Source organism: Dioscorea cayenensis, chromosome 10 (genome assembly GCF_009730915.1).
Source record: "Dioscorea cayenensis subsp. rotundata cultivar TDr96_F1 chromosome 10, TDr96_F1_v2_PseudoChromosome.rev07_lg8_w22 25.fasta, whole genome shotgun sequence".
Taxonomy (NCBI): domain Eukaryota; kingdom Viridiplantae; phylum Streptophyta; class Magnoliopsida; order Dioscoreales; family Dioscoreaceae; genus Dioscorea; species Dioscorea cayenensis.
The window spans coordinates 22208935-22227986 of NC_052480.1; the positions used below are offsets into that span (position 1 = coordinate 22208935).

The window sequence follows — 19052 nt, forward strand, 5'->3', positions numbered from 1 at the left end:
ACACCTTATAGCAGTCGTCTATATAATCCTCTGGCTTGTCATTGTTGTAATAAATTGCAGAAATGGCATGAGAACAAGGCACTCCTGTTAATTGCCATCTTCTACAAGTGCATGTTTTTTCCTCTTTGTTCACCACAAATTGTCCATCATTGGATATAATTTCGTATTGGTCTCCCCCTGACCATGCTATATTATGAGAGTAAGTCATTGCCTTTGCTTTTTCCAATTTTTTAAGTATCTTGGGACAAAATAGATTTTCTGAATTTTTCATTGAATCTCTTTTCCTCTGAATTCTGCACATTAGTTGTGTTCTAATGGTCTCATTTAGTGTCACAATCCCTTTGTTTCTAGCACCAAGTATCAAACTTTTTGCCCTCCATGCCTTCAGTCTTGTAATGTTAACTTGCTGATTTTTCTTTACAGCTTGCATGATGCCTGCTACTGACCAGCCTGGATCTACCCTGAATTGATCCAAATAATGCTCAGCAACCCATTTTGTACTCACATGTCTCACATTGTGATCCCTGGTGCACTCATGTTTGAGGATTCTAGATTTTATTTGTATAGTGTTCTGGTCTTTAATCATAGGAGCTGCCCATAAATAGAAAGGACATCATTTCTTGCAAATAGCCTTGCACCTTTTCTTATTACTGGGCCTAAAATTCATTACGTACCTATTCTTAATTCCATAGCTCCTAACAACCTCCTTGAATTGATTAAAACTGCCGAACTTCATTCCAATCTCAAAATGTGGGTCATTCATATCCAATTCAGCTTGAAAATCTGAATACTTGGGCTTTTCTGTGCCATCTCCTTCTTCGTCTGTCTCAGAACATGATTGCAACACCCCAGATCCATCACCTTCAGAATCAGCTTCATTCATTGTATTATTTTGATCTTGAATCCCTTGTCTAGTTTAATAGTCTTCATCCGCAGACTGCCTATAACCTTCTGTACTGTCATTGTCCTCGTCATTAACCATTTCATCACTTTTGAAACTATATTCAGAATCTTCCAACTCACTCCCATCATCATCCCCTCCTTTCTGTTGCCCATGACTCGCCTCATCAATATTTCCATCACCTTGTTAACCATCTATATTTCCATCACCTTGCTCACCAACATCATCACGTTGCTCACCAACATCATTGTCCGTTGTAACTGTCTTAGAAACCTTAGCAAATACATTTACTACCTTCTTGTGGCTAAGATTTAGAGCCAAGTCCAAAGCATCTCCATCATTGATTATCTCTCTCAGCCCTGCAGTCAAACTTCTACAATCCAACCACCAAAATGTAGTCCCATCTACTTCCACATTCATCTCCTTTGCCATATTTAAAATCTCTAATTTGGAAATCTTATCGTGGCAACAATAATCAGCAAAACTAACAAACTCACGGCCATCGTATTTGTGTACTTCACCATTTGTAGAATACAATTTAATTGTAAAATAGTCACTACCAGGTGCTGAAAAAAAACCAAATATGTGTTCAATTCATTGTACGAAATTGTTTCAAATCTGAAGAGATTTTGTTATTATATCACAAACCAGAAAGACATAATCCAACATATAAAAAACCTAATAAACTATAAACTATTCAACTGGAAAAACCTAAAATATAAACTACTCAATTGGGAAAACCTAAAACCAGTGTAGATGCAAAATTAAAACAAAAATAATGCAATGTCTTACGGTAAAATGGTGCTTCTGTGTTGGGTGGCCTTATCAGCCAATCAACTTCCATGTCTTCCCGATCAAATCTTCTGAAGATGGTCGGTCAATTTGGTATCTTGGTGTGCGCTCTGGAGGTGGTCTGCGTCCCTGGTTTCTCACCGCCTACTCTCTCTGGGAACTCTGCTCTATTTCGGCAAACAAAGAGGAGAAGAAGGTGGACGGCGGGAGATAGTTAGGGCAACCTCTGCTCTCTCTGTGAACGAACGCGAAGGAGACGAAGTAGAAGGAAGAAGAAAGGGGTAAGTTGTCCACGTGGCTTAGAATTGGGTGACGTGGATAAGTTGTCCCCGTGGCTTTTCCATGCGTGCAAGTCAGGTGGGAATTAAATTTCCACGTCAGATCTCCGGTTGACACACCAGCTCTCAATCACCGGAATAGCCACAGTGCCCTCCCTGTGAAAGCAAATTAAATTAAAGTGCTCACTTTGATACAAATTAAAAAAAGGTGCTCAAAATGAAGCACGAGCATAATAAGGTATCCCACAAAAAAAATTACCCTAAAAATTAGAAGCAACGAATATAAAATATAAAAAAAATTAAAATTAAATAAAATTGAAGCGATACCTCTTTTCCTTGTAGAAATTGATATCGATTACAATTGATGAAATGTTTGATTGAGATTGATTACACTACGTAAATATAAGGATGTCAACACCAAGAGCCAATAAAGGATTTTTGAAAACAATGGTATGTTTAACCCCTTAAATAGAAGTGGAGAGGCTTTGTTTCTTTTCTTTTTTTATATATTTTTAATACAATGGTAACATTACAATAGTAACGTTAGATTCAAGTTCCAATATATATTAACTTTATTAATCCATTTAATAGATTATAAAGGCATCATAAATATTATAAAACCAAAGTTTTTATAAAATTTATAGTTTAAAAAAATTAAATTTCAAGATCATAACTATATTGTAACGTTAGAACCAAGTGGTCCAAGTCCCAATATTAACTTCATTAATCCATTAATAGATTAATAATGCCACCAAATTTATTATATCATGAATAATTTATTTTTATAGTTTAAAAAATTTAAATTTCAAGATCATAACTATGTGATAGATATAAGATAATAATAAATAAAATTGTTAAATATAATTTAAAAATTTTGTGGGGCTCTTAGCATAATATTTGGATTCAAAAGCGAAGGGAAAGTAAGGAGAGGGAAGGGGAGGGAAAGTAAGGGAAGGGAAATGAAGGGTTCACCCTTGTTTGGATAGACAAATTTTACGGATGGAAAGAAAGGAGGGTTTTCTGATAAATCTTGTATGGTTAACGAAGAGAAAAGAAAGAAGGGATATATAATAATATGATTTTCTAATTATACCCTTATTATTAAATAAAAAATTACTTATTTCTATTTAAACACATGAATTATAAATATCTCAAATAAATTCACACTTTAAGCATAATTTTTTAATAAATACTAAAATTATTATAATTATCATTATTATTTTTATTTTTATTTTTATACTTTAATTTTTCCTCTTCTCAAATATCACAATTTATTTTTTCTTTGGAAGTATATCATATATTATTTAAAGATCAATTTCTTTTACAGCTCTATTGAATCATCACAAAATCACCTTATCATATTGTTAGTAAATCTATTCTAATATTTTAATTTATAGCATAATAATTATGTTGAATTAGATAATTATTAGTTTTTCTCTCACTCAAAGAAAATTTTATTTTTATTTGTACTTTGAATAAAATTTGGATATCAAAGAATTCTATTGAGATAAATTCTTCGAAGGATGAATTGATAAATAAAAAACACAACATAAACAAAAAAATAAACAAATAAGTAAATAAAAAAATACATAAAAATAAGGATCTGTGATGAGTATCATGTGAATGTTTGATTAAAATAAAATTAGATTGAAAAAAAGTAAAAGTATAAACTTATGAAGTGGCATTATGTAATTAAATTTTAAAAATGAAGGGTATTAAGGTCTTTTTAAAAAATTAAATTTTTAGGAGGTTCTCCCTACCCGGTACCCCAAATTGGGTGGGAGGGGGGCTAAAAACATGGGGTTTCGAAGGGCTAGAGTTAACCCTTCATTTCCCTTCACGAAATTAAAAATATCTATCCAAACGAGGGAATGGCCGACTCTGACCCTCCAAAACCCTTATTTTACTTTACTTTCTCTCACTGGCCCTTAATCCAAGCTATTATAACAATAAATTTATTGGATAATAATCATAAATTAAATTTTATAATTTAAAAACAATTAAAATTTCATGAGATAAGATAATAATAATTAATGAATTTATATTTATATTTTTTAAAAATTAAAAATCTTGGGGATCTAGAAAATCTAGGGGCCCTAGGCATAGGCCTGGTTGCCTATGCCTAGGGCCGGGCCTGGTCCTAGGGTTTTGAAAAGGAAGAAGCGGTGGAGGAGTACTTTGCTAAAACTAGAGTTCTTAAAAGGAAGACATGACAAAAGAAAAAAGTTTTTATTTTACAAAGGGGAAACATTGAAATTTTACATATCTCATATTTTCCCAACCATAATGTAATCCGTTTCACACCCCTCCCCATGTGAATCCTTTTCCCTGGTCAAAGGGAAAGTAATTACAAGTTGACCATTACTTTACATGGTTTCTTTTTCAACCAAACACATGAAAACGTTTTACAACACTTTCCAGGGAAAGTTGTTACTTTTCCTATACCAAACGGCCCCTCAGACTTTGGTAGTCGAGAATGAAGTGTTTTTCCTGATGTTGGAAATGTGGTTAATGCTGAAGCTGGTAGAACTTGAAAACTGTCAAGTAAATGCATTACCTAAAAGTATCTTTATTTAACCAAGAACGATTGACAAAAATGACCTAATCATAGTATTATATGTTATGTTTGCCATGTTTGTATTCTATAATTGGTTATTTATGAGAGGATATTTCGATGCTAGTCCAGGTCAATTATTCCAATTTTTTTGGAATTATCATAAGATCATGCCTGTAGGGCTTTTAGAAAGAAAGAATTGTTAGGGTTACTTCTTCAGTGAATGGCTGGTATTATTGTATAAAATTTCTATTAATTACTTTTCTATTGAATATAAGGTCATTTTCTATGAAAATTTTGAATGTATGCATCCTTATAGTTAGTTCAAGATAACTGCCATTCTTTTTGTACTTCGAAGTACTATAGCAATGTTGTTCTACTTTTGTTCTTAGTTTCATAGTTTAAAAACAACCATTTTATTAAAGCATTTTTTGGCATATTATTTCTATAGGGCATCTGGTAATTGCCCATAGAATGATAGTTTTATCCATGTTTGACTCTTTAAGATGGCAGTCAATCAACATTTAGTTCTGATCTTGAATACAAAAAAAAAATTCATTTTATTACTTCTTCCTCTTAGGGCTACTCTTTTAAAGTTCCTTCGAGATTGTAGATGATTAATTTGCTGGGATAAAGATCCAAACTCGGGGTGAGACTCCATCCTCTCATACCATCTAGGCTCAAAGTGAAAATAAGGGCAATGTTTATATACCAACAACATCCAATCATTCTTAGACCTTGGTGATTAACGAAGTGGCCTTTCATGCTGTTGGAGATGTGGTTGATATTGAAGTTGGTAAGACTTCATAGGTGGGTGAAAATGATCAAGTGAATGCATTTTTTGAAAGTATCTTTAGTTTGAACCAAGAATGACTTTCAAGAAATGGCCTAATTTTAGCATTATTTCTTATGTTTTCCTATTTTGTATTCCATAATTGGTCATTCGTTAGATGATCTTTCATTGCTTATCTAGGCCAACTATTCCAATTATTTGTGGAGTTATTGAAAGAGATGAACCGTACCTATAGAAATAAAGAATTGTTGGGGTTACTTCTTGAGTGGATGCTTAGTGTTCTTGAGAAAATTCTTTATTATTGGCTTTTTCTCTAAAAATTAAGTTAGTTATGTATAAAATTTTTGAAAATATGCATGTAGTTAGTTCAAAATAACTGCCATTCTTGTAATATTTAAAACTTTTCTTTGTTTTTGTTCCCTACTTTGGGTGTACTCATTAGGGTTTTATTTGGTCAGGGAGTTTGTGGTTATAGAATAGTCTTAGTGATTGGGTTCTGACACAGTCTATGCGAATCATCACAATCTATACCATCTCTGGCCTTGAATCTTTTTATTGGGCTGAAATCCATATACTCTATGCGAAACGGCACAGCCTGTGCCAATTCTAGCCATCAAGATTTTATCAAGGCTGAGATGCACACAACTTGTGTGGAACCCAACCTTTAAATGTTAGTTGAGCCCAGTTCCGCATAGCCTGTGCAAAATGACACAACCTATGTCATTCTCAGCCTCAAGTCTGAGGTCCACACATCCTGTATGAAGCTTCCTTGCATTGTTTCTTTCTTTTTGTCATGGGCATTTGTGTCTTTTTGATCCAAAACCTCTTTTTTATACCTTTCTTCTCATTTTCTTGGCCATCTCTTGGAGGAGGAGACAACTTTCAATGATCCTCCACTTCCCTGTAGTGGATTGATGCCCCAACCTTCATTCTTTCTATCTCCTTGAGTCTAGCAAGGTAAATACTTCTATCTTTATTAATACTCATTGTTTTTCCATTATGTTTGGATGAGAATGTAGGATCGAGGGTTGTTTGCAATGAGCTTGATTGTTATTCATGCTTCTTGTTGTTAGAACTTGAGAGAGGCTTATGCATTGTCTTGTATTCCTTCAATCTTGTGGAATCTATGGATGTTCTTCTTCCTTGTTATTGTTGGAAATATGAGAATTAAGAGATGCTTGAGTCGTGCTTATTAGCACTGTCCTAAAGAAACTTCTTCGAGATACTAAAATATTTCCCCAGGATAAAACAAGCCTTCCTCAAGATCTCTATCTCAAGGGATCATGAACAGCAAATTATTTATATATCCAGATAAGGACTAACTTAAATTTTTTTTTAACGTTAGAGGGCTAATAAAATTGAACGTTAATGATCTAACGTTCTCCTAAAACTTAAATAAATATAAAATATCATTTGATAATTCAAAATACTTATCCCAAATAAATATTATCTTTTGAAATATACTCAAAAAATACAACAATCCCCCACATATTTCAAAAGAACCAATCACACAGGTAAAAATTTTTCTGGAACTATATGGGTGCAACATATTAGTTTAGTGTCTTTTAGACTATGAACTAAACCTAGATTAATGAAGTACGACTTACTGAATTTTTGGTGAAATATGATATTTCTATGAACCAACAATTCTTGTTGTATGTAAGAGACTTCATCAATCATATTGTGAACCCATAATTTGTTGTTCAACGCGTTCTTGTGCAAATAGGCCATACGCATGCCTGGTTATTCATGAGAGCTCTAAAGATTTGGCCAAAAAATCTTAATAGGAGCGACCCCACTCCACTCTCATATAGGTGAATTCATCAAGTGTATCCTGCTTTAAATACACCATCTTTAAGGATTATAAATTCATTAAGAGTTCTTTAACTCATCCTCACAAATTATAGCAGTCAAAGCACTCACTATAAAAAGAACTTAACTTGAAGTGCTGCAGAGTCAATATTTACTTGTTATTACCCATATGAACCTACTTCAAGGGGTCTCCAATCATATAGGTTGGGTTGCCATCTTTATTGACTACTTGTAGGCCTAAGTCCCATTTCCCTAGAAGTTTGAAGAACTAATTTTCTTCCCGTAGGTTTAGTCAGAGGATCGGCCAAATTCACTTCCGACTTCACATATTTAATGGAAATTATTCCATCTTTCAGCAGCTGCTTTACAACATCATGTCTCAATGTCAAGTGTCTACTTTTACAATTATAAGACTTATTTTTAGCACGCAATAGCCGCTTGACAATCACAGTGTATAGACACAGGAGGTAATAGATCCTTCACTGAAGGAATGTTGGCTAAGAAGTTTCTTAGCCAATCAGCCTAAGACCCTGTCAACTCTAAGGCTACAAATTCTGATTCCATAGTTGATCTAGCAATAATTGTTTGTCTAGCTGATTTCCATGCTATTGCACCACCACCAAGCGTGAACACATAACCACTAGTGGATTTTGTCTCATTTGAATCAGAGATCCAATTAGCATCACTGTAACCTTCTAATACAGTGGGATATCCACTATACAGAATACCATAGTTCATGGTACCTCTCAAGTATTTCATTAGTCTAACCAACGCATACCAATGTTCACGATTGGGATTTTGAGTATATCTACTTAGTCTACACACAACATATGCAATATCAGGTCTTGTAAAATTCATTAGATGCATCAAACTCCCAATAATCTGAGCATATTTAGACTGAGCAACTGGGTCACCAAAATTTTTCTTCAATTGAATATTAGCATTATAAGGAGTACTCATTGGTGTCACATCAAAATTTTCAAAATCTTAAGAAGTCTCTCTACATATGTTCTTGTGACAACATAATACCATCATCTCTCCGCATGATTTTAATACCCAATATCATTTTTTCTTCACCTAGATCTTTCATATCAAAATTAGAAGATAGAAAATATTTGGTACTTTTTACAATATCTAAACTAGTACCAAATATGAGCATATCATCCACATACAAACTAATGATCACATATTAATCATTTACACCTTTAGTGTAAACACATTTATCCACTTCTATAGATGAAAACCCATCATTTATCAAAATTTGATCAAATTTCTCATGCCACTGTTTAGGAGCTTGTTTTAGGCCATAAAGAGATTTAACCAATTTACAAACTTTATTTTCATGTCCAGAAATAACACATCCCTCGGGTTGAACTGTATAAATTTCTTCTTCTAAATTACTATTTAAAAATGCTGTTTTAACATCCATTTGATGAACATAAAGTTTATGGATAAAAGATAGTGCAAAAAGAACTCGAATAGAAGAAATTCTTGTCACCGGTGCAAATGTTTCAAAATAATCAATATTTTGCTTTTAAGAAAATCCTTTTGCTACTAAATGAGCTTTATATTTATCTATGGAGCCATCTGGATTATATTTTATTTTGAAAATCCATTTACAGCTAATTGGTTTTGCACCGGGGGTAAATCTACTAAAACCCAAGTTTTATTTTTCATAATAGAATCAAATTCATTTTCAATTGCTTCTTTCCATAATATGGCATTGGAAGAAGAGATAGCATCTAAATAAGTTAATGGATCATTGTCAACAAGAAAAGTTTGAAAATCATTTCCATAACAAAATTCTTTTCTTGACCTTTTGCTCCTTCTTAATTCCTCATTAGAGGTAATTTCTGTATTTATCTCAACAGGTGCATGAGAAATTTTATTAGACAGTGGAAAAATATGTTCAAAGAATTCAGCATTCTTTGTCTCAACTATTGTATTGCAATCAAGTACATCACTTTTTAAAACAAGAAATCTATATGCAACACTATGCTCAGCATATCCAATGAACATACAATCAGAGGTTTTAGAACCTATTTTTCTCTTTTTAGGTTCAGGTAATAATACTTTAGCAAGACACCCCCACACTTTCAAATATTTCAAATTGGATTTATAATCTTTCCATAACTCATAAGGTGTTTTTCCAGTTCTTTTATGTGGAATCCTGTTTTGTAAGTGACATGCAGACAAAATGGCTTTCCCCCACAAATTGTTAGGAGCATGAGAGCTGATTAACATGAAGTTCATCATTTCTTTTAAAGTTCTATTTTTCCTTTCAGCTACTCCATTGGACTCTAGTGAATAAGGAGGTGTTATCTCATGTATTATGCCTTCTTGTTCACAAAAATTATTTAGAAGTAAATACTCACCTCCTCTATCGGATCTAATTCTTTTAATTTTCCTAATTAGTTGATTTTCTACTTCAGTTTTATATGTCAAAAATGCATTATGAGCATCATCTTTATTTCTAAGTAAATAGATTTTAGAGTATCTAGAATAGTCATATATAAAGGTAACATAATATCTTTTACCTCCTCTAGTCATAGCTTACTTTAAATCACCTAAATCTGTGTGAATTAAATTTAATAATTCAGTCTCTCTATTGACAGTTATACAAGTTTTATTTGTTATTTTGGCTTCAGCACATATCTCACATTTCTCCAAGTTATCATTATGAATGCCGGATAGTAAACCAAGTGATTGCATTTTCTTTATATAACTAGCATTAACATGTCCTAATCTAGCATGCCATAAATAAATTGAATCAACAATATAAGCAGAATAAGATGCATTCTCCATTATAACATTTGAAATGTTAAGTACAAAAAGTCCCTGGTTACAATAGCCTTTTCCCACAAATACATTGTTCTTGGTCATTACAATTTTGCCATACTCAAATGACACTTTTACCCCAACTTTTCCTAACAGAGCCACAGAAATCAAATTTGCTCTGATATTTGGGATATGCAGTACATCATTAAGGGCTAAAGTTTTTTTCCTGAAGTGAGCTTCAAAAGCACTTTTCCCTTACCCAAAGCCTTAGTAGATCTTGAATCTCCAAGGTAGACCACTTCTTCATCATCCCCTACTAGTGTATAGGAGGAAAATGCTTCTCGATTTGTACATATGTGCCAAGTAGCCCCAGAATCTACCACCCATTCTTTCACATTAGCTACAATGTTCACTTGAGAAACAACAACAACAATAATTTCATCTCCTTCAGCCAAATTAACCTTAGGAGGATTAGCCTTGACCTTTCTCATTTTTATATCGATTTCTGCATTGAGGAGCATGATGACCAGGTTTCCCACAAACAAAGCAAATGCCTTTCTTTTTCTTGAAATTGGGATTATTAGGCTTGTAATTTTGGGACTTATGTTCGTATCTTTTATTATTGCTTTGCACCAAATGCGCTTTGAAGGTCATCTCCTTGGCTTTGGCAACATTCAACTCCTTTCTGTTAGTGTCTTCAATCGGTATGTGAGTCACGAGCTCCTCAATAGTGAAAGCCTTTTGCTTGTGCTTTAAGCCATTCTTGTAGTCACTCCAGGAATCAGGCAGCTTTTCAATCAGCACTCCTCACTCCTGCAACAAACTTTTCTGGCAATATGATTTCTTCACTCTTCAAGTCTTCAAGCAATTTTTGATATTCATTGATTTGAACTTTCATCTCCTTGTCATCAGTCATTTGCCAGTGATAGTATTTTCCTACGACGAACTTTTGCTTTGGTTGCATCTTCAGCAGTGAACTTCTTTATTAATGCTTCCCAAATCGTTTTAGCTTCCTTATAGCTGCAATAGATGTCAAATAGTTCATTAGAAATAGTATGTAAGATAGTGTGACGACATACCTTATTGGCATGTTGCTACGATTCTTGTATTTTCGCATCATCGGTTGAAGGAGGTTGCGGATCAGTTAGAGCATATGCAACTCCATGAACATCAAGCAGCGAAAAATACACGTTCTTGCCACCTTTTGATGTTATCGTTTGCAAAAGCTTTGATCTTGGATACGTCAAGAAAAGGCTTAGCATATGGCAAGTTGATTGGGACAATATCTTGTTGAGATCTATTAAATTTAATATACCAAACTCATACAAGTTCTATTAAATTTAATATACCAAACTCATTAATATATACAAGATAATGATCTAATAGTAATGAATAATGATAAAAGGTTATGCTTTTCTTTCATTCTCAATAAATTTAAATGAAAGAACTAAATATAATAATTTAAAATTAATTATATTAAACAACCCGTACTGGATTCTCTTTAGAGTGAACTTTTGAAAAAAATATTTATAATTATTTAATTATATAACAAAATAAGATAAAGATGAGTGTTGTAATAGTAATAAAAGCATTACTTTTTGCATTACTTTATCTGATAGGTATTATAGTATGGGTTTTTGGTATAATGATATTTTTCCCTATATTATGAACTTGTTTGATCTGTATTAATATTTTTCCCTGTATTTTTTTGGTATATTAATATTTTTCCCTATATTGACTACCACAACATGATTTATAGATGGATACAAATTTTGAAGATGAATATGCTGCAGTTGCATCCGCTGTGTTTGTTAGTATTCTAGCTTTAATGTGGTATAGAGGAAGAAGACTTAATTTGCCATGGGAACCTTACTACAATAGGGATGAACAACGCACCAATTATATTTCAAGAATTATAAATAGTTCTGATGCCGCTAGTATATCAATGCTAAGAATGAGGCGAGCATCATTTTTTGGACTATGTGATATATTAAAGACGAAAGGATTATTATTCAACACTTTACATGTAAGTGTTGAAGAGCAAATGGCCATGTTCCTTCATGTTGTTGGGCATAATGTGAGAAATAGAGTCGTTGGAATGAATTTTTTACGATCCGGAGAAACTATTAGCCGATATTTCCACCATGTGTTGCATGCTATTGGAGAACTTCGCGGTGAGTTAATCATACCACCTAACACCGCTACTAGCCCGATCATAGCACAAGATTCAAGATTCATGCCATATTTTAAAGTAAAAAAATTTTACAATTAATTATGAGTAAATTGGGTGGAAGAATTACTACGCCTACTAATTTTTCATTACTAATTAGGACTGCATTGGAGCACTTGATGGCACACATATTCATGCCTCTGTTCCTAATGATATTGTGGCACGTTTTCGGGGGAGAAAACCTTATCCCACTCAAAATGTATTAGCTGCAGTTAATTTTGAATTACGATTTACATATGTGCTAGCCGATTGGGAAGGCTCAGCTCATGATGCACTTGTCCTTCGGAATGCCTTGGAAAGAGAAGACGGCCTTATAGTGCCCGAAGGTATCATACCATTCTATAAAAATTAAAATATTTAACCTATTACAATTATGTAATAACTAGTATTTTTTTTTTTGTTATAGGGAAATATTACCTTGTTGATGCAGGGTATTCTACACGACCTGGTTTTATATCACCTTTTCGTGGTGTCCGATACCATCTTAAAGAATTTAGTGCACATTCTCCATCAAATAGCAAAGAATTGTTTAACTATAGGCATTCTTCTTTGCGTACGTCAATAGAACGAGCTTTCGGAGCATTAAAAAACCGTTTCAAGATCTTGACGTCTAGGCCATTTTTTCCTTTTGAAACACAAATAGATATTGTGATCGCATGTTGCATTTTACATAATTATATTCTACAAGGAGGTAGTGATATGTACGTACCAAACCTTGAAGAGTGGGAACCTAATTCAAATGTGCGTGAAATAAGAACACAATCCCAAGTCCGTGAAGAAACAAGAGAATGGTTAGCAATACGAGAAACAATCATGAATGACATGTGGAGCAATAGATAAAACTAGCTTCTTATATTCTAGTGCTTTTTTTTAAAAAAAAAAAATGTGTACCTTCATGCAATATTCCTTTTTTCTTTTTTTTTTTTTTGCATTATGTTTGTAAGTTTTGATGTTTGCTTGTACAAGGCAAAAGATGAATATGTTGTTGTTTGTGAGTGTGTTGTCTTCATTGATTTTATTAAATATTAATATTTTTTAAATAATTGCATTTATGCTAATTACTCATTATAGATGGAATCTCAAGATATGACACCAGAAAGCCATAACTTGGCTGGTAAGAAAGCATTAACTAATGTTCGATGGACTACAATGATGACATCTTTCATGCTAACATCTCTTGTTGAGCAAGCAAATCTTGGGCTTAAATCTGATAAGGGATTTAAGAATGTTGCTCTCAACGCAGTTGCAAGAGCTGTAAGTGCGAGGTTCAACCTAGCTGTGAGTGACACACATGTCAACAATCGTCTTCGGCATGTAAGAAAAATATGGTTAATCATTAAGAAAATTAAGAGTTTAAGTGGTGTGTCGTGGGATGATGTGGAGAAAAAAATAGTTATGGGAGAAGAGGAATACCAAATATATATACAAGTAAGTCATACATTGTGGTTAATGATTAATAGTTCATATTACATTTTGCACATTAACCCTAATTGTAGAATGCAATGTTTATTATACAGGCGCACCCTGGAGAGGAGATTTATATCAATAAACCAATACACGATTATGATGAAATGGCTATTGTATGTGGGAATGATCAAGCAACGGGGTCTTTTGCAAGAACAGGTTCTCAAAGCTCTAGGAGCCTAGGTGCACGCATGGATCAACCACCAACATCACCGGTAATTGATCTTGACAACCAAACCCAAGGATTTGATGATTTCGATGACTTTGCACCAAATGAAACTCCTACTAATGACACACAAACATCCGCCACTTCCACGGCAAAAAAAGGTAAAAAACGTGCGAAGCATGCTAATGCGAATGAAGAAATCATGCGAGATGTAAAGTTCGAACTAGGAAGAATTGCAAATGCGTTGGAGGCGGATAAGAGCAAATTTATTAGTAAAGAATTGCTTGATGAAATCATGACCTTAAGTGCTCACTATAGTGAATACGACCTTGGACGAGCATATGACTATTTGCTCCAAAATCTCCCTTTAGCAAATGGATTTATGAATAAAACCCATTGTCTTCGGTGTATTTGGATGGATGACTTTCTTGATCGTTTGAGGGATGATCGCCGAGCATGAGTTAAATTGGGCAAATATTAGGTTGTGCTTTGTTTGTTGTTTGGACAATATTATGTTGTATTGTATTTTGTCATTTGGACAATTAATGTTGTATTTTATTTTGTTGTTTAGACAAGTAGTATATCATGTTGTATTTTATTTTGTTGAACTCATAGACCAATGTTGTATTTTTGTTTTTGTTGAACTCATGGACCAATGGTGTATTTTTGTTTTGTTGAACTTATTATGATGCTAAATTTGGACTAATATTGTATTTTTTTAGGATGTTACATTTTGAATGAATGTTTAATGTGCAAAAATGTAATATGAACTATTAGGGTTAATGTGCAAAAATGTAATATTAGGGTTAATTGTAACCTCGATGGTGGGGTTAGCCATAACCCCGATGCCGGGGTTATATCTCCAATATCGGTTTAGTAACCCCGATGCGGGGTTATATTTTTCTCATTTAAAAATCCCTAGTAATAATATGATTATAAAAAAATAGTAATTTATGCTTTATTTAATTTGATATTATATTTTAAAAATACCAATTGTTATTTAATTTAGATAGGACAAATATATTTATGGCATATAATTAAATTGTATTATATTTTTTAAATTTAACAAATCACCACTAAATTAATTAATTTTTTTTTAATTAATCTTAATCGTAATTAATGCGAGTTAAATAATTAATAGTTTTTGAAGATAAAATTGAATCATAGTATATAATTAAAAAAATTTATGAATAATATTAAATAATTATACTATATAAATATGTGATATGGGTAATCTTACCACTTCACTTACGTGGTAATTATACCTCACAACTTACATCAAACCAAACAAAGAAAAAAGCAACATCAGAGATTTTCAAATTACAGAGAAACCAAGCAGGATATGATGTAAGTTAAAATACAGTATTTTCACTTACACTGTAATTTCACTTACATGTAAGTTAAAATACTAACAACCAAACAGCCCCTAAGTGTGAGGTCCTAGGTTCAAACCCCATCTATGGCAATTTTTTGTTATTGTTATTTACAAAAACCCTCCGGGTCAAACAGGCCTGGCCCGGACCCGGCGAGTTATGTGATAAGCCGGGTCGGGTCAACCCGGCCCGGCGGGTCTCTCTGTAGCACGGGCCGGTTCCGGGCCCGGCTTCCGGTGAACGGACCCGGCGGGCCCTGTTAACCGGCCCGTGCCCACCTCTACGCCCCACAGCCCACCGTTGAGAGTTCCAACCACCATTATACCACCAATTCTTGAAAACCCTCCGCCGTAGTCCAAGCCAGTTCGAATTTAAAGGATCTCGGATAGGAGCAGTGAAGGCCAACTTCTAATCTAATCGGGACATGGTCCGACCCGAGCTTCGGTAGACTGTTCTGAATCAATTTTGAAAAATGAGATGCTTCAACCAAATGGGGTCCGCTTGCCCATTAGTTTAGGTAAATTTTCTGCCATAAGCAGGATGTTCTAACAGTCCAAGGTCAAACAAGAAAGCGTTAGCACAACGGATATCATCTATATCAGGAGTACCATAGAGTTTGTCTTCCATCACAAAAATTGCATTAAAGTCACCACCAATGACCCAAGGGATGTCAGAATCACTGCAACAGTCACGCAGTTCCTCCCAGAAAGCCATCTTAAGCGCCTACGCATTCGGGCCGTACACAGAGGTACAACGCCACTTAAAGTTATTCAACTTAGAGCAAAACTCCACAGTCAAACTAAAGGCCCCCACCTTTGCCATAGCACCAACAAATAGTCCACTATTCCAGCCTATAATAATACCACCTGCCGGACCTCGTGCAGGAGTGAAAGCAAATTGGTCTAGATGACTCCCCCCAATCTCCCGCCACTTAGAAGGAGAAACATCTTCAAGCTTTGATTCTTGAAGACAACAAACATCCACAAAATGAAGACACAAGAAATCCTTAACTAGAAACCTTTTAGCAGGTCTCCCTAGGCCCCTAACATTCCAAGAGATAATATTCATAAAAACAATTAGGTCTCGTGGCCCTCAACAGAGGTCTCCGCCGGCCTCACAACAAAGGCAGAACGTAACTGCTCTAGCATGCGAATGTGATTAATACAATCAAGCACTGAGTTGGCAAAGACAATACCACAAGCATCACAATAATTTGAAATTTGTGCATTAGACCAATCAGATAAGAGAAGAGGTTTAGAAGTACCTTCTGCAATGCCCCTCCCCCGAGAAGAAACCTTCTTTTTGATTGACTTTGGCGGCTCAACAATAAAACCAGCATCTTCATTGAACATAGAAGACGGTTTATTTGGCCTCCCGCTCCTTCGGGTTCCTTTCTGTTAATCGACAGTCGTCTCCTCAACATCACCTAGTAAATCTGGTAGAAGTGCCCTGAGATTGCGTTCGAAGACTGACACCGAGTCCTCAAACTCTGCACTATTGATTTGTGAAGCCCTGTCCCCAGATAGAGTTCTGGTCCCACCCAAATCATGCTAATCACCCTCAAATGGGTTGGTCCCTGTATTAGAATAAGCCACTGCCGGCACCCTAGCCCAAACTCCTGCTAGAAATTGCCATCTGAACCCTGGAGATGGCACCAAAATAGGAGGAACATTGCAATCACCAAACCCTTTCTCAGAAAAATCTGGTTCCAAGGGCCCAATATGCTGACCAGGTACCGATCCAGAATTTGGGCCACGCTCAGGCCCAATATCACCACCCACAGGTCCATCTGTATAGCCCAGAACTGACCCAGCAGCGGGGCCCAGAGCCTGCTCAACCAACTGCGGGCTCAAAATAAGGCCCACCTCACAAATAAGTAAAGGATCTTCAAAAAGGCCCACCTCATTCCTCTTAGCCCAACCTTGGCCCAACGAAAGGTGCAGCCCAACTTCGATTCAACGGGGTCGACACCCCCATCCTTGCTCTCCATCACTTGGCCCACCAACGATCCAGACGTGCGCATGGATGCCACGTTTTCAGCAAAAACAACGCTAAAAGAATCGAGAGCTCCAACCTTGGACGCTCCAAACCTCGTCACCTCGAGCGACTAAATCAGGCTAGCCGAACCCACCTTACAACTCTGATCAATCGGTTTTTGAACATGCCAGCAGTCGACATGTCGGTGCCTCGAGTCCTGAAACCTGGCGTCGTCACGTCTCAATGATCGAACACTCACGGATGACTGAGTTGCAGCCCGAGCATCATACTGCCCATCGGTCCTCCGCCGAGAGACCGCCGAACCAACGGTTCTACCAGTCGTTGTCCGAGGCCGAGGCAAAGCCTCAACACCATCAGCGCAGGAGCATGGCTCGACCGTCACCGGCAATGCCTCCTTAAAGCTATCAGTTCCCACCTTCTCAACCACAGGGACGATCCGCTCAAGCTGCACACTCTCAGCCAATAGTTCTTGGTCTGCTTGTACGCTCTCGGCGATGCTCACCGGGTAGTTAACACAATCACTGGGGCGGGAGCAACGCTCAACCGTCCCCATCTCCATACTGCTAGGGTACGTCTTGGGTCTTCTGCAGTTTCTTGCCTTTCTCCTCCCCCGAAATCTCACGGTTCGCTAACGGCACCAGGAAAGAATAATCTTCATTCAATGGTGTGAGAGGACCGGCGAGCTGTTTGTTAATGATAGAGAGGGCAATATCTAACACACTGGCCTCATTTACATAACCGGAAATCATCGAGAGAACAGCTAGCCATGCACCTTCGCAAGCTCCTCCCTGGTCTCAGACATTTCCGGTGTAAGGGAGAGTGATAGTGCCGCTCGACGCTAACGACAAATCCGCACTAGAAGCCATTGAGTCAAGAGGAGCCCCGGTCTCCTTTTTCACCTCCTTATGCACTGCGAATTCATAATCTTGGAACAAAGCGTGAAGGCGTTTTTCTCGTGGGCTTCTCCTCAAATCCACGAGCACCTCCTGCCACATGCCCGACACGAGCAGTGAAGACAAAACCACCGGTGGCGACACTCGGCTAGTCGCTTTTGTGTGTCGATCCGAGCGGCATCCACAAGTCTTGCTCGGTTGGAGGCCGAGGTCGCTTGGAGCCCACCGCACTTCTTCGCCCCACCATGCTCGGGCTCGATGACACACACCCCGAACCCTCACCAGCAATCATCACCAGAGAAGAACCATCTCCCGACGAGGAAGAACTTACCACCTTGCGGAGAAGCCTTTCGAGTAGTAGAAGCTTTCAAACCCCCCTCCCGGCCACCTGCGTCACTACCACCACCTCCGGCGTCGCCCCACAGGTCCCGGAGCAAGCTTATACTCTCCCCTCAGCTTTTCACGCGGTCCTAACCCGGTCCTTTCTCAGTTTCTCTTCTCAAGAAAACGATGGAGTGAAGCTCTCCTAAACCTATTTTACTCATGTTTGTATTTTCACTTCCAGTGGAAACAGGCACATGTATTTTAGTTTTTTGTTTTAAAAATAGAGATTAATCTTTTTTCCTTTTATAAAAAAAAAATAAAAATAAAAAGCGCCTATCAATTATGTTTTATGTTGGACTGGTTCTCTTGACTTCCTGAGCTCCAGATCCACGGACACTACTGGTGAAATGACGCACACCACAGACCAGGAGTAATCTGCCTCTCTTTTGTAGCTGGACTGGCCTTTGTCTCCAGACGGTGGACTTCGTCAACCCAGCTCGCTATCTTCCCCCTTTTTTATCTTAGTCCTATTCATTGCTATTCTCATCCCTGGTGAGAATACCAACTTTTATTTTATTATCTGTTTGTTTTTCTTACTTCTGTACTTTGTTTTCTTTGCTCCTTTTTTTTTATTAATAAATTTGTAGTTTATCCACTTTTATTCATTATGTTTTTATGTTTTTTCATATTTATTTT

General features: G+C 36.2%; 1 protein-coding gene across 1 annotated transcript; it reads right to left on the bottom strand.

Annotated features, from left to right (window-relative positions):
- Positions 1-7652: 7652 nt before the first annotated feature.
- On the bottom strand, positions 7653-8090 carry LOC120270376 (secreted RxLR effector protein 161-like). The gene has a single exon (XM_039277372.1). It carries the CDS (start codon positions 8088-8090, stop codon positions 7653-7655), a length of 438 nt encoding a protein of 145 aa, XP_039133306.1.
- Between the last annotated feature and the right edge of the window lie 10962 nt (positions 8091-19052).

Excerpts from the sequence above, each read along its gene's own strand:
- LOC120270376 (XM_039277372.1), bottom strand. The coding sequence starts at position 8,090 with ATGAGTACTCCTTATAATGCTAATATTCAATTGAAGAAAAATTTTGGT.